At 37.5% G+C, this 21,708-nt stretch overlaps 1 protein-coding gene across 1 annotated transcript; it reads right to left on the bottom strand.

Moving 5' to 3' along the window:
- Positions 1–4,274: 4,274 nt before the first annotated feature.
- Positions 4,275–17,542, bottom strand: FAM124B (family with sequence similarity 124 member B). Its single transcript, XM_032225729.1, has 3 exons — positions 17,398–17,542; positions 6,552–7,294; positions 4,275–5,010 (listed from the first exon to the last, which is right to left on the bottom strand). Exons 1-3 carry the CDS (start codon positions 17,456–17,458, stop codon positions 4,354–4,356), a joined length of 1,461 nt encoding a protein of 486 aa, XP_032081620.1. The 5' UTR covers positions 17,459–17,542; the 3' UTR covers positions 4,275–4,353.
- Positions 17,543–21,708: the final 4,166 nt, after the last annotated feature.

A 21,708-nucleotide genomic window follows, 5' to 3' on the forward strand; every position in this document is an offset into this window, starting at 1 on the left:
CCCAGGATAATATGATCACTTTTTGCAACCTTTCGACAAGCAAAATTAATGGGGAAATCTTCACTTAACAACTGTGTTGCTAACTTATCAACTGCAGTGATTCACTTAACAAGTGTGGCAAGACAGATTATAAAATGGGTCAAAGCTCACTTAACAAATGTCTCACTTAACAACAGAAATGTTGGGCTCAATTGTGGTCGTAGATTGAGGACTCCCTAAATTGTAGGCAGAGCCAGGGGCCAAAGTCAAAAGAGCCTGAAATCATTGAAACCACTCTAAGTGGTTCAAGTCCAGTCTCCCTTGAGTTCTGTTAACTCTTACCTACGTAGCACCAATTTTGTGCCCTACTCACCAGTATTTTAGAATCTGAAATTTGGAATAGATTGGCAGACCTAGGCCTGAGTTGGTACAAGATGGCTTTCCATTTTCCTTCTAAATATTTAATCATACAAACATGATTGCTTCTATCTGGGGGTATTATGAATTGATTGAGGTAATATAGTTCATTATTTATACATCACAATTCATACTGAGAGCAGTGTGAGTGGGACAATGACAGTTAGACCAAATCTGAGACTATGACACATAGTAAAATGTGGAAGCATCAGCTTGCCTATCCCAACGTATGGCTCCCTTTCACTAGTCTAACATTTCATCATCAAAATTTTGAAAGTAGTAGGAATTCAAATAATAAGGGATAATATAGACTTTCATGATTCAGCTAGGATGATTTTTTTTATCTATGCCCGCCAACCCAAGTATATGCATCTCTCTCACTTATCTGGCTAGTACCAACTCTGCAGAGTAATGAATTGCCTATGCAAGTTCACCTCTAATTGAAGCAAATATAAAGCAATTCTAGAAGAACTGAGATGGAATTTCAGAAATGCAGATTTTGCTGGCAACAATTGGGGGAAGTAACTTAGTGCTTAGGAAATATCCACACCATTTTTCCATGGAATTTTTCCATGGAATTCCTACTATCTGTATCTATAGACATATGAACTGGGTCCCAAAATAATGAATGAAATAAAAATGCTAATAATTCCATACAAGGTGGATTGGGTTTAAAAAATAAACTGCTGGTTGAATACATAGTAACCATCTCTGATGTTGATTTTTAAACTTGAACTGCTTCAGACATGAAGATGTCACTTGCTTCTGGAAGTTGTGGGTGCTCCAATACCGGAGGTTTTTAGAAAGAAATTGCACAGCGATTTGTCTGAAATGGTGTAGGATTTCCTGCCTGAACAGGGGGTTGGACTACAAGATCTCCAAGATCCCTTCCAGTTCTGTTATTCTGATTTGTTAGCAACTGATTTTTATGTATTATCGGTAATGTTATTTCTTCCTCATCTATAATTAGGACAGCTGAGGGTGACTTTGCTGACTTCCATGTATATTTTGAAGTCTTCACTTTTGAATCTGTACAAAAGTGAAGTTCAGGCAAATGCCTTTCCAACCTAGTTCAGTCCTGGATCCTTTTCAAGCAGGACAATTTTAAAAAGCAACTATATTGCATTATTTTGTTTAGTTAAAATAATGCTTTCAAAAATTAGCTTGTGAGAACAGTTAAGAACCTATTTACTGGGCTTAAGATGTCTTAAAATTGTTTTAAGATTTCTTACTTGGTGAAGGCCTTCCTCCTACAATATAGATGTTGAGATTTTTATCAGAACAGTTTTTTTTTTCTTTTTCTGAGCTCTGATAGACACCCTTTCAAACTTTTTTTCTGTCTCTAGCAGAAATTGAGAGATCTGGGTCCGATCACCCTGCTTGAATTAGACAGAGCCTTATACTTTCCCACCCACCTCTCCTTCCCACCCTCCCTTAAGTTGATGAGATTTATTTCTCATCTTATGGTAACTACTTCATTTGATTATTTTTGCAGAGAGAATGAATCGCCAAAGCCAGTGAATTTCATGATAAAGTGGAAATCTGAACCTGGATGATTAAATACAAATAGATCAGCTCTTCTATTTTAATGATACAGAAAATAAAGAAATATAAATGCTAAATTCAATGCACTCCTTCAGGCATCCAATCTAAATACTTTATTATTAGAATTCAAGTGATGTCCTTTCACATTCCCTGTTTGGGATGCTGCCTGAGATTCCTTCCAACCACACAGAGTAGGTTGGTGTTGCTGATTCCAGGATAGCTGATTTCAGATGATCCATGCCCACTCCCCGCACCCACCAAACAGCAACAACAACCCAGATGCATTTTAGTTTATATCTCAAACAATTTGGGATTGTTTTAGTCCAGATATGACATCAAATACAGTTCTTTGACAGGCATAACTGTGTAGTGTAAAGTGTATCAACAAGAAATAGGAAGGAAATCTGTAGGGAATATCTGAGATGAAGCAGGGAAGCGCAGGTGAGACAGAAATGCATTGAGAGACTCCTGCAATAAATGATGAGTTCACAAGCCAATCCTTCTTTATTGACAAGTTTAACTCATCTGTTAAAGCAAGTGCACAGAGTCATACCTATATTTGCCATTCTTCTTATAGTTACATATAATTCTGAATATAGCTCAGCCTTCTGGTTGTATATCTAAGTTGTCTGATACACAGGTTGAGAAAGGGATATGGCATGTTACTTAACAAGCTCAGTGTTTGTTTCCTGTTCCCTAGAACTCATTATCAAGTATCATCAGCTAGACAAAAGAAGCTCATAGTTTAAGTAACATTAATACAGTAGTCACAACAGTAGCACTATGTTTTCCATCAAGGTGCAAAAACTGAGCTCCAGAAGCTGTGATACATTCTCCACAGCAATCTGGAAAAATTGCTACTCAGTTTCAATATGAATGTAATGAAAATAAATGAACAGTAGAATAATCAGTTTATCTTAAAGAAATTGACCTATTTAAATTATGCTTAATGAAATGTAGCATTTATCCTGGCCTTAGATGTATTGTCTAATCTTGCCCATTCTAAAAGTGTAGCTTTTTCAGAAGCCAGATTGACAGTGTGCCCCTCTGCTTTATAAGTTGCATTTTCAACAATGGAAAGACATCAGTTCCAAAGACCCAAAGTTGCATTTTTATACTTTTGCCATCAAGATGTAGTACAGGAAGCATGGGGAAAATGAGGACAGGCTTACCATAGTAATGATGGGAAAATTAAAATGGCTAATGTTTTCTATATCTTTAAATTAATTTCTATGGTATGGGAAAAGTTAAGCTTGAACCTTCATGATGTCCTGAATGTGTCCAAATATTTTCTTGGTGGCAATAATTTTTACATTACTTTCTTCTAGGATATTTTTGGAGGTCCTATCCAAGAATGAATGAGATCAAATTCTGATGAGCTTCTTAGATGAGTCAAAATTAACTAAAGCACTATTCTTATCATCCCAACTTGATGACTCCCAAATTTCTTTTAGGCTTTCCTAGGTTTGGGGTTTTGTCCTAGATTTTTAGTGAATTTCTATCAGTTCATGTGGTGCATTAAAATGAATGGCTTCTTCCAATCTATTGCACAATGTTCTCCAGTGCATGAAATTTATATAGCAAACTTTATTTTCTTCTTTTCCCCCAAGTATTTTTATAAACCTTTCTTTGTAGCGCTAATATAAAAAGATAGCATAGCATTGACTGCTAGATTATTTATACGGAAGCATAGATCAATTGGACCTTCTGATATTCCAAAATTACGGCAGTAAAAGATACAACGAAGCAGGGGTGGGTTCCTGCCAGTTCTAACCTCTTCTATAGAAGAGGTTCCACAAATCTACAGTGCTGTTTAGAACCAGTTCCAGTTCCCTCCCCCCGCTCGTCTGCACATCATCAAGATGAAGAGCAATAGGAGGAATTCTGGGAGTTGAAGTCCACAACTCTTAAAGCAGTCAAGTTTGAATATCCCTGGTTTTTTTTTTCTAAAGGGCTAGGAGCGCAAGGCTTTTGTAACTTGATAGCTTTAAGACTTGCGTGCTTCAATGCCAGATTTCCTGAGCCAACATGACTGGAGGAGGAATTCTGGGAGTTGAAATCCACAAATCTTAAAGCTGTCAAGTTTGAACACCCCTGCGTTTTTTTTCTAAAGGGCTAGGGGTGCAAGGGTCTTGTAACCTGACAGCTTTAAGACTTGCGTGCTTCAATGCCAGAGTTCCTGAGCCAACATTTTGGTTGCTAAGCAACAGTGTTGTTAAATGAGTTTCACATTTTAGAAGTTGGCCATGCCCACCCAGTCACATGACTGCCAAGCCACTCCCATTCAGTCACATGGCCAACAAGCCTCTCACACTTAGTCACATGGCCGGCAAGCCACTCTCACAAAGCACGCCACACCTACAGAGGTGGTTCTAAAAATTTTGAAATCCACCACTGCAACAAAGTTTCAAATCATATAAAAAACTCTTCATCTTTCTCATTCCCATCACTTTCTTCTGATGTGCTCAGCTGAAAACGACTAAATCCTGATCTTTTATTAATTTCAGCATGATGCAAAGACAATAGAGAGTTCCTGTCCTCAGAACCCAAACCTGCTCCCATAAATGAACTGTTTGGTGCCTGGGACGGAAGAAGTTCTTTTTGTAAGTCCTTGGAAAATCTGTTTAGGGGAGAGTTAGCACATTTAAAAGGTGCTACTCTCTTGCCTGTGTCAACGTTAGTTTCTTCCTCCTCCTCTGCTTTGTTCTCGCATAGCCAGAGCTCATGGCTGGAATGTCTCAATTTAGTGCCCAGGTTCATCGGGGAAGGGCTTAAATCTTGCAAAGAAGAATGTGCTATATTATACAAACTTGGGGAAGAATTAAAGCTGCTTTGTGAAGGGATGAAAAGATGTGCAGGATTTTGAACCATCCTCCTTGAGGATTTGTTTTTATTTTTCATGGCTCGAAGTGTCCGGTTTTTCTGCTGAACAGCAGTTCTCGGAGCCATTGAAGGTACACTGGAGCATAAATCACAGCAGTAATGGGGAGATCCTTTCTCATCAGTGCTGTTGCGCCAATTAGAAATTAGAGACTGAGTTCCATTGTGCTTTGAGCCTCTGCTCTGAACCTGTAGGGAAAAAAATAAATTAACTGCATCTTGACAATAGTAATAAAGTCAGATCTACACCTATAGCTCTTATAAAACCACAAATCACAAATCAGTAATTAAAGAGTTCTACTAAGGACATAGGTAAAGAAAACACATACTTAGCCTTGAATATCAGTATAAAACTTATTTGAACCTGTCAACATGAGCTTCACATTTTAGTGTGTATTCTGGCTATGCTTCAATAAAAACTAAGGAATAATATATATCTTAAATGTAATAGGAGATGGCATGACAGATACAAATGCACAGCTAAGACGGTCCCACAGCCCAGCAGAAGACTAAAGGATCCTATGAATCTATGTGTTCTGACCCAGGCTTCCTTAAAAAGCAAGAAGTAGACCTGGTCCCAGCAAAACGCCTTTTATTTATATGACTGTGAATTCCTTTCATTCACAGTCAGCAAGGCTTAGCAAACAGTCTTTCAGAGGAATGTTTATAAACACAAACCTTATCTCATTTGGAGAGTTGCCAAATAACTACTTTCCAAACACAGTGCAAGGCAAAACTTTTCTCTTATAGTCACAAATAGAACTTTCCACTCTTGAAACTACCGAATGAACGAATTGTTTCCTGCAAAAGCCCACTCCCCATTCACTCTTCTTTTGTTTCCTATGGGAGGGGCCAATCACCTGCAACGTGTGGCTTTATTCTTAAATCAACCCTGCTTTCTTAGTTGGTCTTATCTTCTGGCAGCTCTGCGCACACTGGGAACAGGCTCCAGCTGTTCCTCTGCCTCATTGCTATCTATCTGCCAAATATCAGAAAATAAGAGTTGGGGTGGGAGCAGAAAAAGTGGAACAGTAGTGGAAATAATTAAGCACACAAACACTGAAAAGATATCACCTGTACCAAGTGAAAGGGATGATTGTTACCCTAAAATGTTCTTTTGAACAATTCTATTTTTTAATTGGTCTACTTGTTTATACATGTTTATGATAATTTTTAAAAGGCCTAATTCCAGGCATGAACATTCATTTTACATGTTATTGGATTTGTTGCCAGCCACAAGCCTACTGAAGGCCAGATGGCTTTTTGAAGGATTTTGTTTGTCTTTTAATGACTGCATAGCAAGACAAAATGTTAAAATGTTTGATTCATATATAATTGCAAAGAGCATTAATATTTTGCCATTGCAAATCAACTTCAACATTCAGAAAGTTTGGCTTTGAATGCTTTCTAAAATCATAACCACATGCAATTTAAACAGAAATACCATCTGTATCTCTAAAAGTTTTCAGAAGAATCACATCAGGTTTTCTGGAAGACATTCTTGCCTCAACACTTAAAAATATGTTTCATCAGTCAATAATCAACCAATGGGACAAAGCGGTGGTTTCTTATGCCAATGAACAAAATGCCTCTACAATCACTCTGCACAGTCATACCAAATATATCTGTGAAATAAATTATCAGCACTACCAGCTATTGCATTCATACTAAGGACAATACAAAAGTTCTATCATCATGTCTTCGGTATCTATTGCAGTGACAACAAGTACCTGCAGCAGGATCTTATTTCCTTCATAGTCTTCTGTTTGCCACCTAGTATTGCTTATTGGGACACAGGGATTGGGCAAAAGTGGAACCAGCTCTCCAATTTCATACACTTTGAACTGCAATACTGAAGATTCCTTCAGTTCAACACTCATCCCCAAAGGCAGCTGCTTCAAGCAGAGCTGAACCACAAGGTTCCGTGTTGTGTACAGTAGAAAAGCACAGAAGCCACTTTTTTGGACAGATGCTTCTTTCTGCAGGATTGTCTCATAAAGCCTTACTGCATCCTCATAATTATCAAAGCTACAATAGAGAGTCACACGCAGGATTTCCATGCCATAGTGAACTTGTCTCAGGCCCCATATTGGCATATGCTCATCCAGTCCATAGAAGTCCTGATGATCAAGAGCATGGAGCGGTAGCTTTCTGTTGGGACACTCAATGTGGACAGGCTGCCATGGTGGATGTTGGAAGAAGTCATGGACCTGGAAAAACCGTTCTTCTCCAAAGTCCTCATGCAAAAAAAGGAGCACAGAAGTACTAGGAAACCTGGAACTCTTTTGGCGGTATGTCTCATAATACTTAATTGGAGAAGGGCGTTCTGAGACAAGAAAGAGGCGGATGTCCAGGCAGATCCATTCTTGAAGTTGATCAAGAGCTTGTTGCAAGTGCATTGCATGTCCAGTGTTTGCAAGCAGGTGTACAGTCATCCTCATGGAATCTCCTCTCACATCCATTGCACTGTGACCTTCAAATACAAGTAGTAATATAATCAGTGCTTTATTGATTTCAGGATCGTATATGTACAATAGCCATGTTTAAAAAAAATAAAACTCACTCTTCCCAGCTAATTCTCCTTTGAGCACTTCTCTAAGCTTTACAAATATCTGTACACCGCAGAATTCAAATAAAATTTTATCTTGGTTTATTATTTATATATTATATCTGAAGTTCCAGTAATAGAAAGAAGGAATATTCAGTAATATACAGTAAAATCTCCTATCTTTTCAATCAAGCAAGAATTAATATACTATACAATTTCAATGATTTCAAATGCCCTGCATCCTTCTTAAAAGGAGATGTGTGTGTGTGTGTGTGTATGTGTGTGTGTGTGTGTGTGTGTGTTTGTGTGTGTATGTATGTATGTATGTATGTATGTATGTATGTATGTATGTATGTATATCCACATCTATATATCTGCCTATATTATATAAATAATCAAGTGAAATCTTGACAGTTTCAGAGAAGTAATCAACTTGCCTGGATCCTGCCATTATATTATGTAAATACAAGGTGATGTTTGCATTTTAAAGTCTCATATCTCCCCCTCCCCACCATCTGTGTGTGCATGCCCACTTTACAAAGACAGCAACCTTCCTGTGACAACACCCTTCCTGGGCTTGTGCTGATAAACCATTCTTTTTTTAAAAAGAAAGGAAATTGGACAATTGCAGAGAGTCAAAGTGAATACCAAAGATAACAGGAAGAATGTCAGTCAGGAAAGACAAGACGTGAAGGAAACAGACTCTAAATGCCAGTTTGACTAACTGCTGCTCCTTACAATGCCAATTGGCTCTGTTCCAGTTATTCCACGGGCTTGTTTTATCACACTAAAGAATTGAACATTTCTGCCTTCTGAAGAGGTTTGTGACCTAGTTCATGGATTTGGGATCAACCTTGAAAATGCAAAACATTCTGATATGATATTTCAGAGCAATAGCTGCTTTAGAGAAGCTGAAACAAAACTAGCTATGGACGAGGTAGTTCTAGTTCATGGGAAGTGGTAATCAATCATGTGAGCACGTATTTAAATAATACAGAATAACAGAGTTGGAAGGAATATTTAATATTTATGAAAATTTTCAGTCATCTAGGTCATGGTTGTCCCAAAGCTACTTTTTCAAAAGATCTTGGAGGTCTTCTAGTCCAATCCCTTTGTCAAGCAGGAAACTCTATACCATTTTCAATCTCTTCTAATACTGGAGTGTCTTCTTAAACACTCCAGTATTAGAGCACCCATAACTTCTAGAGGCAAGTCATTCCATAGACAAGAACACATTGATAGGAAAAACAGCTTGTCCACAGTTAAGTGTAAATAAAAGTTCAATTTCCATAACAATAATGCTGTGTTAAAGCTGTTTATCTCCTAATATAGTCCTAAACTATAGTTTCCTTGCTAAACCATAGTTTCAGAAATCATAGTTATTTACTTTTCTTAAATAATCAAATGCTTTCCTTGCATTATAATCTTAGAATCACTTGGAGGCGGGGGCATGACCCAAGGATAGCAAATCTAGTTTCATTTTAAAGGGCCATGTTTGCTTTTTAAAATGAAAATTTCCTGGATATTACAGCAAGCATGAATGGAGATTTAAAGCAAATAATATATGTACATGATCCAGAGCAGTATTTTAGTTGAATAATCTACAATTGATCCTTACCCAAGATGGGATAATTCTAAAGGACTTTTTAATGATACCACCCAATTTGAGGGCCAATAGGTTTTAATAATCACCAAGATATCTCAGTGGTACATAAAACTAGTGGTTTAAGTATCTGCTAAACCAACAGTGGACAAACGTTTTGAGTAATCCATAGATGGGCTATGTTATGATTGCTGGAGCTTAAGCAAACAATGAACAAGTTTTGATTTTGTCTTTCTCCATCTCTTCTCCACTAGGCTATGGGGTAAATTGGTCTTGTCAGAGATAGAAACTGTTTCCTTCTAGAGGACTTTAAAAATTTAGCTAAGGACAATACTCTGTGTTAAATTAATGAATTAAAATTAACAATATATTAAAAAATTGGGGGTCTCTCAAAAATTCTGCATGTCCTGAACTAATTTCACAGTGGCTTTTTTCTCAAAAGATTATGTTCCCCACTTGTAAAGTAAATAGAGTAAAGGAGATGTACTTCAATATCCCTCTTTTCAAAATTAAAATTGTAATTTTATACTGTATGTTGTGTTTTGTTTTACTAAAACAAGAATCATCAGTGGAATAGATCCAAAATTTTAGAAGCAAGTAAATTACATTACTGTAGCAAATCCCCTTTCTAAATTGTAAAGGACATATAAAGAATTGTTTTGCTCATAATTTTGCTCTAATAATATACGTTTTACCATGTATTTTCCACACTAGTCTAAAGAGCTTTAAAATCAAAAGATGTGGGCTGGGAAAAACCATGCTACATAACAATTATTCTATTACCCTTAATTATCACCTGCTCTGAACAACTTTCTCATGTGGGTGTATGCTAATGCTCTAGCTAACTGAAAACTCTAATTTGTCCATGAATGAATATTGCATAGTGTTTCATTTATTTTACTAGCAATTAATCAGGTGGGTTCATTAATGTTATGTCAAAATTTAATACTTCTAATGTCTTCATGCTTCATATAAGTTGCCCAATCTCCCCCCCCCCAATTTTGCTAGGAATGATGAAAATACTAGCCTACTTTTTTTAAAGAGAAGAATACACCAGGTGGGTAGAAGCTGATTGGACTTTCAGTGAAGTATATTTTTTCACTTGCCACAATTTCTATTGCCAGGGAGTTCTTAAAAGCGTTAAATATCCTTTGTGTGTTTTTCACCATTCAATTAGAGGAAAGTATATACATAAAACAATATAAATTACTTTAATTTCTTACATTACATACACCTGTTATTTTTGCCATCAAATTTCTTAGCTAGTTGCTTCAAAAAAATCTTGTTTAAAGAACTGCGGTACTTGCATACTAACAGATAATAGTCTAAGAAGTGAAATACAAGACATGCAAAGGAATACCTTATTTTATAAATCAGATTTTAAAATACTTTAAAAAGAAATATTGTACATTTTGAGCAGTACTGTTTAAGTTCAGTCTTTTGTTCAACCTCTTATTTATGCAGAAAAACTGAAACAGTTGGAATGTTTTCTTCTCTTTTACTCATTGTGCAATCACATGCTGCAATCTAGTAGTTTATGCAAAATAGCTTAATTGGATATTTTGAAAACTTGAATTCCAAAGTAGAACTAAATGATTCATTAACATTTATCTTAATTGAACATCTTCAGCAGTCAATAAGAAAGTCAATAAGAATATCAATCTAAGAGATGTGCACATCATCCACTAAAATATGATGAGCAGTCAGAGAATTCTTAAAATCACAGCTGTACCAACATTCAGCTTTTGTATTCTAAAGTCAATCAGGAAACTGAAAAAAAAATCAGGACTAGATTTCCCAAATACTTTTTTTTTAAAGGCATAATCTCTATAGTTTTGTTTTCAAAGTGTTCTTTGTGCCACACAACTGTGCCTTTAAATTCAACATCCTACTCAGTTCAGAAATACAAATTCAGAGCAAGAAATAGCTGATAACTAAAATGCAAATTATCTACAACATATAGTAATGAAAATCAATGAGCATAGTAAAGAATGAGACTACAATTATATATCAAGATTAAATAATAACAGGTATTAAAAGTAGTCTCAGAATTGATAATGAAGATATTAAACTGGGAGATAACTTCTATGATTAACTGTAAATGAACTAGTAGTTAAAAACTACTTTCGATAACAGATTTCTAAAGTAGTAATGAAGGCCTTGGAAAAATATTCAAAATCCAAAATTCTCTATACCTAGAAACATGAGACTTGTCCAGATTATGGTTTTTCTTGTAAGACTTGTAATACATCAGTGGTGGGTTGCAATCTATCTCAACAACAGCACCAACATGTACAGGAACTTCGATTCCTGTTACAAAAGTCAGGTGTTACAGCACCTGAGGCAGATATAAGGAAGCTGGTTGGGGAGATAGGAAAACATTGTCCCTGGTATCCTCCGTTTACGTGGGATGCTCCGTTTACGGGATTGGACAAAGATAGGGCATACTTTACATCTTGAACCCCGGGCTCCAATACAGATATTACATCTATGGTTTCAATGCCATCAAGCAGTGGAAAAATTTGGCTCTGATGCTTTGGCAGGACAATTGACCACAAAATCTACACCTGATTACAATCAAATAAAAATTATTCCCACGAAATCATCTTCAATTGGACCTTCAGCTCCTCATGAAGAGGTTAATTCTTCTGCTTCTCCACGGCCATTGTATACTCCCATGAGGCAAATTCTAGAGGAATAATTAGCAAAAGTGGGGGCGGGGGGGAATATAGAATAAACTGCTGAATTGTTGTCTGTTTGTCCAGTACACGCTACGGGACAAGTACATCAGAATAGAGCTTAGATAGTAGAATATTGTCCTCTGTCATATGCAGTTTTAACGGAACTTAGAAAAGGTATTAGAGATATAGTATGGGTTTGGGTAGTACCTATATGCAGGGAATGCTGGGAGCCATTATGAGAAATCATATTTTGGTACCTGAAGATTGGAAAACAACTTTTCACATGTTGCTTACTCCAGCGCAATCTGTGGTTTGGGACATGAATTTAAACACCAATGTGCTGTGCATGCTCTTCACTCGGGGGGAGGGGGTCTTCATTCCTGATCAATTGTTCGGGTCTGGGCCCTTTGCTCCAGTTGATGCTCAGATTGTTTTACCAGCTGCCACTTTACAGGTTTCTTCTGAATGCACCTACCAAACATTTGGAAAAGTGCCTGTTTCTGGCAAGCCTCATCAAGCCTTCTCTAATATCAGGCAGAAGGCTACTTCTGCCTGATATTAGAGAAGGATGGTATTTTACATGTGGTCAAGAAACTTTTAATTACATTCCTGCTAATATTAGTGAAGCACAGTGTTGTGTCAGCCGGTTGATTCCTGTTTTGCTTTCCAAACAGCAAATTCACTCATACCATTCTTGACGTGGAGTCACGCTAGGTAGCACTTGTGACTCTGAGACAGCTTTACTTAATAAAGCGGAATACGTAGCATTGGCTGTATCTATAGTGGGTGTGCCAGCGCTTGCTGCTCACGCTCATCTTAACATTAACACTGTTGCGTGTAATTTGGCAAAAACAATTTATGCTACTTCTTCAGCTATTTCAGCAATCAACCATGAGTTGCAAGCTTTGCGAAAGACTATTTTACAAAATCACGCTGCTATTAATTATTTGCTTCTGCGGCAGCATTTGGGTTGTGAAAGTTTCGAAGGAATGTGTTGTTTTAACCTTTCAGATAAATCATGAACCATCCAGCACCGGCTCAATATTTTACACAATTTAGCCTCTGATTTTAAAATTGATACTTTAGGATTTTGGTGGGAAAGCCTTTGGGCTTGGTTGCCCACAGGCTTATTGGGAAATGTCCTACATTATTGAGCCATTATTTGTGCTATTTTGATTGGTGGGGGCTGTTTTGTTCAGTGTCTTCCTTCCTTTTGCAATATATGCATCCCAGCTTTTCGCCCTAAACCCCCTCCCACACTGCCTCAGGGTCAGGTATATGCCCTGTATAAGCAACGCAAGGATGTTCCTCTCCTGATTATGACCCCTCCTACGATACCTTGTCTAACAAAATAGAAAAGAGTGAGATGTAGAGATAGAGGTCATATAAAGGTTACGTAGAGGCCGTGTTCAGCAAACTGCCGCGCCTCAGTAACTGTTTACCTCAAATGTCTATGAGCTCACCTAATTAGCACCTCCAGGCAGCACCAGGAACCATCAAGATATGCGAGACTCTACCTTGGCTGGGATGTTTTTAAAAATTGATAAGAATACACCAATAATGATGCTGTTGCTATATACTCTTTGCTGCTTGTTAAATACCGCAGTGCCGAGGAGCCTCGGTGGGCCTCAGATAGCCAGGCCACCTGGCCTGGTGAGGAAAGCCATCCCACATGGGAGCAGAGCAAGGCCGGAAGAGAGCCACCTCTCACCTGTGGCGAAGCGCATGTTCGTGGGGAGCCCTGTGCTAAATCATTCATAGACGACCTGATTGTTAAAACTGTATAAAAAGCAATAAAGTCTACGAAGGCAGAGACATTTTGGGTACCCTGTTATGACTGGTTTCTGAATCGATCACTGGAAAAATCTAGAATATAATCCATCCCCTTGCTCAAGCAGGAGTCCTCATACCATTTCATACAGGTATGAAAAATCTTATTAAAAATCTCCAGTGATGTAACATCCACAACTTCTGATTGCAAGCTGTTCCACTGGTTAATTGTTCTCACTGTTAGGAAGTTTCTCCTTAATTTCAGGTTACTTCTCTCCTTGATTAGTTTCCATACATTATTTCTTATTTTGCCTTCTGGTGCTTTGGAAAATAAGTTCTTTGTGACAACCCTTTAAATACTGGAATATTGCTATCATGTCCTGACAAGTCCTTCTTTTCTCTAAAATATCAAATTCCTGAAACTGTTTTCATGTTTTTATCTCCAGGCATTTAATCATCTTAGAATAGACTCTATTATAACATCTATGAATGCTGTAGATCCTAGAGAGGATCTATCTATGTGGTTATTAAAAGGTGACATTAATCTAATGATTCTTAATCTAGTTTCAACCTAAGCATATCCACTGAAGAAGTTCTCTTGAGCCATTGCCATAGTTGCTCTTTAGTAGTTTTTCCTTACTTTCAGTTGGCCTTTGCCTTCTCATATGTTAAGACCATTCTTCTATGATCCGAAACTGAGCAAGCAAGAATAGGTATTGATCTGTCTTTATATGATTTCCCTTTAGATCTTTAAACAGTCATTTCCCCCCTCAAAGTTAAAAGAGTTACCACCATCTCTCCACATAATATTTAGCCCCAAGATCAACTTCATTGTGTTTCTCTGCATTTTCTTAAAATATAATACCCAGATTGGAATTTGTATGATCAATGCAAAATAGAGAACTATTAATAGAGCAGTACAAAATTGCAATCCATCCATATTGTTTAAATTTTTATTTATATTTTCCCACCCAAGTTTGCATCATCTGGAGATCTAATAAGCATTCACTCATCTATGTCATTAATAAAAATATTCAAGAGTAAAGGACTCAAATTTGTGACAAAGATCAAATTGTTATTCCCAGTATGATAAGGAGATATTAATGCTCTTCAATTATCATTAGAGTTTGTCATAGTCAACCAAATGTTTAAACTGTCTTTAGCATATTTATTCACCTATCAAACCCTTCCTAATGACCTGGGAGAGGCAAATATTGTTGTCTGTTGGTGTTAAAAGGTATTGTCGTATATTGTAAGCTTTTCCAAGTAAAGCTACCTTTTGCTGTTGGATGATGATGATTTTGTCAATGCCAGTGGGTAAAAATGGTGTTCCAGATGTTTTGGGTTTGCACCCAAGATAATTTTCATTATTGGTAGTATTTTGCTTTCTCTTGCCAGTCATTCTAATTCTATTTGCAAATCTTCGTATTTTAAGATTTTCTCCATTTTTCTTTATTTTCTATTCTGCTGTCTCTAGGTACTTCCATGTAAACTGTAGCTTTATTAGCTAAGCAGATAATCATAATGAATCTCAAATTGAACACTATAGGCACAATATCCAAATTCAGTGGAATCAGAAACATTTCTACTAAACCACAATGGAGAAGCTTCGGTGAACCAGACAACACCTGACAACAAAGAAACAATGCAGTTCTGGGTGCAACTATGGGACAATCCAAAGAGATACAACAAGAATGCAGCTTGGATAAAGGAGGTGGATAAAATAAAAAAGGTGAAATGAAATAACATGTAATAACTGAATAACTAAAATGGTAGAGAAAAAGACAAAAATCAAGAATTGATCAGCATCATGTGGAGATGAACTACATGATTTTTTGGTTGAAACATCTGACTTGTCTAATCCATTTGTGGCCAAGCAGTTTAACAACATACTACAGAGGTGAAATTGAAGATTAGTTAACATCTGGTAGAATCTATATGATAGTGAAAGATCCAGCAAAAGGAGTAACAGAGGCAATTACAGATCAATTATCCACTTACCAACAACTTTCAAGTTACTAACTAGTGTGTAGCTGATAAAGTTCAATAGCATCTAGCCGAAAACAAGCCCTTTCTACCTGAACAGAAAGAAAATTGCCCACACAGCAGAGGAACAAATGATCAACTCCTAACTGACAAAATGATTTTGGAAAACTGTAAGAGAAGGAAGACCAACTTGAATGTAATGTAGTGTAGCTTGGATTGATTACAAGAAACCATTCAACTCCCTGACATGTCTGGACAATCAAATGCCTAGAAATAAGAGTCAGTAGAAACCTGACATTTACCATATTTTTCAGAATATAAGATGTACCCCCCCCCCCCAAAAAAAGTGGGTGGAAATGTCTGTGTCTCTTATATAGCAGAGGAGGGGAGAGGGGGGTTTGTGCAGTGCCAATCAGCTCTTCTAGAATGGGCCACGGCTGCAAACAGGCCCCAGCAGCAGCAAACAGGTGCTCGTTCATATAATCATTTCTAATAAATTGTGAACATGGAAACAAAACAAACCAGAGTTAAATGCATGACATTTCTCAAATATGTTAGATAAAGTATAGGTAATACTTAATTTACAACCACAATTAAGTCCAAAATTTCTGTTGCTAAGCAAGGTAGTTATTGAGTGAGTTGCACCCCATTTTAAAACCTTTTTTCACAGTTAAGCAAATTACTCATTAAGTGAATTATGCAGTTGTTAAGTGAATCTGGCTATCCCCATTGACTTGGCTTGTCAGAAGCCAGCTGGGAAGGTTACAAATGCTGATAACATGATTCCAGGACAGTGCAACTGTCATAAATACATGCCAGTTGCCAAGTATCTGAATTTAGATCACATGATCAAGGAGATGCTGCAACAGCCATAGCTGTGAAAACCAATCATAAATTGCTTTTTTTTCAGTACCATTATAATTTCAGAGTCAACGTTGTAAATTGAGGACCACTTGTAAGTGTAAACATAATATCCCCTTCATGGTTTTTTTTTTCAGCAAAAAAGCTGGCTAGCAATTATAACAGATTCATTACATTTGCATGTTTCTCCTTCTGTGTTCCTTTTAAAATGACAAGCAGTCCAGACTTGTAAGGAGTCAAATGGCCTCTAAACTGTCAAATTATTACTGAAATTATCTCAAATGCAAACCATGATCGGTTTTCCGTCCAGCAAATTTATTTCCACATCTATAAATTGGAAAAGAGGAAAAAAAGGGAATGTGTATAAACTGATGAAAAGAAAACTGCTATAAGTAGTAGGTGGTTTCTCCAGGAGAGGATGATGGTTTAGAGGATCCGCTCATACAATATTGCTTTACAACTAGAAAGACAGATTACTGCTTTCCATCTTCATTTAAAACTTATCATTACTTTATGTTACCCTCCCTCAGCCTGGATTCTATAAGAACGTTGGACTACAACTCCTATCACACTTATCAAAATAGCTGTCGGATGCGGCTGACTGGGAATTATGGGATTTGGTAATCCAAGACGTCGGGAAGGCCCATTTCTGAAGAAAGCCAACTTGCACCGTCTTTCTCAATTGAAAAGTTACTGTAAGTTATTGCGCGCAGGGGGGGGGGGGGGATGAACGGCGATGCAGAAAGGACACGAACAACAAGCCTGGGCAAAACTTGGCAAAACAAAGGAAGAAGTGAGCGGCTGCCAGGCTAACGCCAGTGGCGGACACCTCGGTTTGAAGTTGAACAGGCATATGAACTCCATGAAATGATAGGCCCTCTCAATTATAAAATGCCTAAATAAAATGATTTCTGCAATTGATGATTCCTAACCCTAACCCTAACCTCGTCTCTCCGGTCCTGCTCCGGCCGGTTCTGCCCAGCTGCAAATGAAGGAAGGGCAGCGTTACACACCGGACGGCCACGGGGAGAATTAATTTTTTTTTCCAAAACAAAAAAAAAAACACGGCGCTGCTGGTGCTGCCTAGACTAGCAAACAACAAGGCGCCTTCGCGAAGAGCGTCCTACCTTCGCCAGCAGCCCCTCGCCCACTCCCCGCAGCCTCTACGGGAAAAGCATCTCGGGGCATCTTTTGAGACTCGTTCGACGCCTCAGGCAACAAGTGAAGGGAGACGCTGCCTTCGCGTGCCCATCCGCTCTGCGGGCCCGCCTCTTCTGCGCGTCACGCAGGGGTGGCTTTTTTTCTCCCCCGCGAGGTCAGCGGCTGCTTGTCAAGGTAATAATGTCTGAGAGAGGCAAGGGGAAGGCTGGGCGCTGGACACGGAAGACGTCGGGACAGACCCGGAGGCCTTGGCGTCTCTAGGGGGAAGTTGGGAAAAGGGCTGTTGCTGGGCGCTTGGCGTGCCACGCGAAGCCAGGCGTTTCGATTGGTGGTTTTAGCAGGTTGAAAGTAGCCAGCCGATTGTGTTTATCCCCCGGTTAAGCATGTTGTGGTGGAACACAGCCCTCTGCGTTATGGCTTGTGAAACCACTTCTGATGAGCCAGTCCCAAACAAGTAGGCTTTGATTTAAAAAAAATAGCTTTTTCTGTTTCCTTTTCTCTGATCTAACTTTCAGTTTAAACTGAAATACTAAGTGGGAAAATGAATCGGTTTAAACAGGCGTATGAACTCCATGAAACATAGGCCCTCTCAATTATAAAATGTCTAAATAAAATGATTTCTGCAGGGTAACTCAGCTGAGGGGAAAAGTGAAAACCAAAGATGGTGTGAGTAAAGTCATGCCTGCCGTCGGAGGAACTCTTAAAGATGAAAGGTTCTGACTGCAACACTTTTGCCTGTCTCACTGCAGGAGGCAGAGACACTGAGGGTAGCATAGCGCAGCATAGCAAAACAGAAGATGGAAGCCCTCTGATGAGTAGGGTCCAAATCAGACCTGTACAACCTGAAGCCCCCAAGCAGCCTTGAGCTGTCCTCCCTCGTTTTGTAAAATGTCAATAAATACACTGCTGCTGATATGTTTGTAGCCCTCCCCTTGCCACCCATCGGACAGTTGATACCCAGATATTCCTTTCAGTCCACAATGGTTTTTAATTTCTCAGTGTGGCTTTTTCCCCTCTACAAGTTGAATAGCCTAATTTAAACTTTCCAAACTTTGCATTTAGCTTTGAATGATATGCAAGTAGTCTAATGGATAAACCACCACATTGACCTCATATTATGCATCCTGCTTTAGAAAAATCCATTTGAAGACTAAACTTTCTCATTTGTAAGAGCTTCATTATAATTGTCATATATAATGCAGAGTCCTTCTCACATTTGATTGTTCACTTAGTTTTTTATCCATATAATTTCCACTGTGTTTGAAATATATATCATGAAAGTTCTGTTTTTACAGTATAGCAATAGCAATAGCAGTTAGACTTATATACCGCTTCATAGGGCTTTCAGCCCTCTCTAAGCGGTTTACAGAGTCAGCATATCGCCCCCAACAATCCGGGTCCTCATTTCACCCACCTCGGAAGGATGGAAGGTTGAGTCAACCCTGAGCCGGTGAGATTTGAACAGCCGAACTGCAGAACTGCAGTCAGCTGAAGTAGCTTGCAATGCTGCATTTAACCACTGCGCCACCTTGGCTCTCTAGTAGGTATTTCAGTTATGGCAACGAGCTGATTATCAAAGCCTTGAATAATGACCATGCACAGGTAGATTTCTCTAAAAAGAATTAAGTCTCTGCTTTCAATAGTTTATATTGTTATAAAACTATATTTAATGCACATTTAATGTAGCATGACTCTACTTTATCGTACTGTTGGATTATGTGGAAATTAACAGGCCAAAGCCTCCTAAAGGTTTGGAATGCTAGAGATACAAGCCATCATATGAAAAATAACAGCTTTATATCTTGTTTCTAGAATTTCTGGATTTATTTAGCTGGCCCTCAAGTCATCCATAAGTTAATCAAACTGGCTGGATTCATATTACATATAAAGCTAAAATGTGGCTAGCTGTGGGAGACAGGATATTGGGTAAACTAAGTTAGTGGTTTCAATCTTTCATATTCTACAATCTATCTACTACTTATTTTATCCTGCCTTTATTATGAATCTACATTCAACCAGAATAAACAAAACAAAAGCAATAAACTTTTTCTGCACATGCATATTCTCACATTATTTTTATTATCAGTTATAGGCAGCTTTAAGAATAATACAATATGTCCTTTTATTATTACAGCTTAAAATGAAAGCTAATTAGGACTGAAGTACTAATCGTTATTGGATCAATTTACATTTAAATGTAAATAATCTTTCTCATACATACAAACACCAATGCACCAAAACAAATAATGAAAATTAAGCAGATTAAAACAGCGTTTTATTTTGCCTTTTGAATTCAAAACTTTGAGTGCACTCTTGTTTTAGACTACAGAAAACTCAATATTCAGGTTTTACTCTTGAAATATCCTAAAATTGAATTGCTTTATCTTCTTAGAAGATCCTCATATATTACTTTTGCATGCTAACAGTAGTATACATACCTCTAGTTGAGAAGCACTGAGTAAGAATAGACCTTTTATACTGTCTCCTTTTATAGTGTGCTATTAAAAACAGTTGGTGCACAGTTTGGCCTTTTAGAAATGAGTATCTCTAGTTTTATGGACAAAGCATTAGACTAGAGGAAATTGTAAGAAGGCACATTTTGGCCAATTTTTATTACCATGTGGTAATCGACTCCTGCATGGAAGGATGGATGGATTTTCTGATGATTGGTCCTGAACCCGGTCTTTTAGGTCTTCCAATCGTGCACTTATTGTCACTGTAACAGAGTCTGTACATCTTACAGCTAGGCATCCCCTTCTTCTCTTTCCATCTTTCATAGCAGTCCAGCCTTCTCTCCAGATAGCTTGGTATTTGCAAAAATAGGATAAACAAAAGTGCCTCCAGTGAGAACTTTGGGTTGATTTGATCAATTTTTAGTTTGTTTTTGTAACTGTCCAAGTATTCTCAAGAGTCTTCAAAATCAAAGTTCAAAAGCATTCATACTCTTCCTAGCCTACTTTGTCAAAGTTCAACTTGTCCTTCTGGTTGATTCATTCTTCTCCAGATGAACTATTTGATAAAATTAAGGATCCCTACAATATGACATGTCTATGTGGCATTGGAAAATGAAAACGAGAATAAAACCCTTCATTCCAGTTCCTTTGCAGTCAATGATGATTCCCTTCATTAATGGAGGAAGCCTTCATCTTCACAAAGCACTATGCCTACTGTAGATCCAGTGCAAGGATTTTCAGTTATCATCTGTTAAGAAACAATATATACATTGCATAATTATTTCTCAAATAATTGTTTCTTACATTTATAATCATGTGTTGAGTACTTTACAAAGCAGTTTAAAAAAAATGGAAGAGTTTATTTTCAGCTGTAAAAATGTAATTTATTTACTCTCCAGAAGGTGAAATTCTTGGAATTTCATAATTAAAAGAACATAGTGATATAATATTCTGGAAATTAATGTACCAACAGATGGCAATGACATCAGTTGGGAAAAGGTACAATTGAGAATAAGATTTTGTGGTCTTTAAAAGTGGTTCGGAAAACACAACACTTTTGTTAAAACATTTTCCCCAAGTGTTTGGATAAATTGATAAATATCGAGTTGCTGAATCAACTTGTTAAAAGTAGAAAAATCCGTTTTCAGGCTAAGAAGTTTGTGGGATAAACTAAAAATCCCAACACCATCTCTCTTAATTAGTAGCAGAAAAATAGTTGTTTGACATAAAGCCCAAAGCACTTCTTTCAAATTATTTTGGAAACCTGGAACCCCTTAATAGAATAAATGTCCAAATCCAATATCCTCCTTTTAGGAACTTATTAATGCATTAAAACTTACCTTTGTATACAGCTGCTCTGTTTAAAAAGTTAATTAAAATGCAGATCAAGTTAAAATATGAAAATTTCAGTATATTAAAAAAAATATAAGAAACTTATTTTGCCTCTTATTGAAAAAGGTAGACTCCTAAGGGTCTATACATTACTTGGTTTAATTTTCCCCTTCAGGACAATATTATAGAAATGCATTTGTGTGTGTGTGTCCAAATTAATAGGCCACTTATATTTAATCAAGTTGCTGGAAGGATTAAGGTTGGGGGGGGGAGTTAAAGCACAGTTAGAAAGTGAGAAATTCTGTCTACTGTTAGATTAAAAATCTCATTAGTTTTATTAATAGATAACAAACATAATTGTGTGCTAGAAGTGCCTAATTCAATGTTTTAAATTACAAGAATCCAAAGTGATTAGCAATTTGTCAGTTTTAACTTTGTGTGGCAACAGAATCTATATTGCAATAGATTCTGTTTTCCAACTAGGAAACCTGG

Source organism: Thamnophis elegans, chromosome 10 (assembly GCF_009769535.1).
Source record: "Thamnophis elegans isolate rThaEle1 chromosome 10, rThaEle1.pri, whole genome shotgun sequence".
Taxonomy (NCBI): domain Eukaryota; kingdom Metazoa; phylum Chordata; class Lepidosauria; order Squamata; family Colubridae; genus Thamnophis; species Thamnophis elegans.

Coding starts and splice junctions, on each gene's coding strand:
- FAM124B (XM_032225729.1), bottom strand. CDS start 17,458: ATGCCCCGAGATGCTTTTCCCGTAGAGGCTGCGGGGAGTGGGCGAGGG. Junction 7,295..17,397: donor GCGAGGGGCTGCTGGCGAAG/GTAGGACGCTCT, acceptor TTGTATTTGAAG/GTCACAGTGCAATGGATGTG. Junction 5,011..6,551: donor GAAATAAGATCCTGCTGCAG/GTACTTGTTGTC, acceptor TTTTCCCTACAG/GTTCAGAGCAGAGGCTCAAA.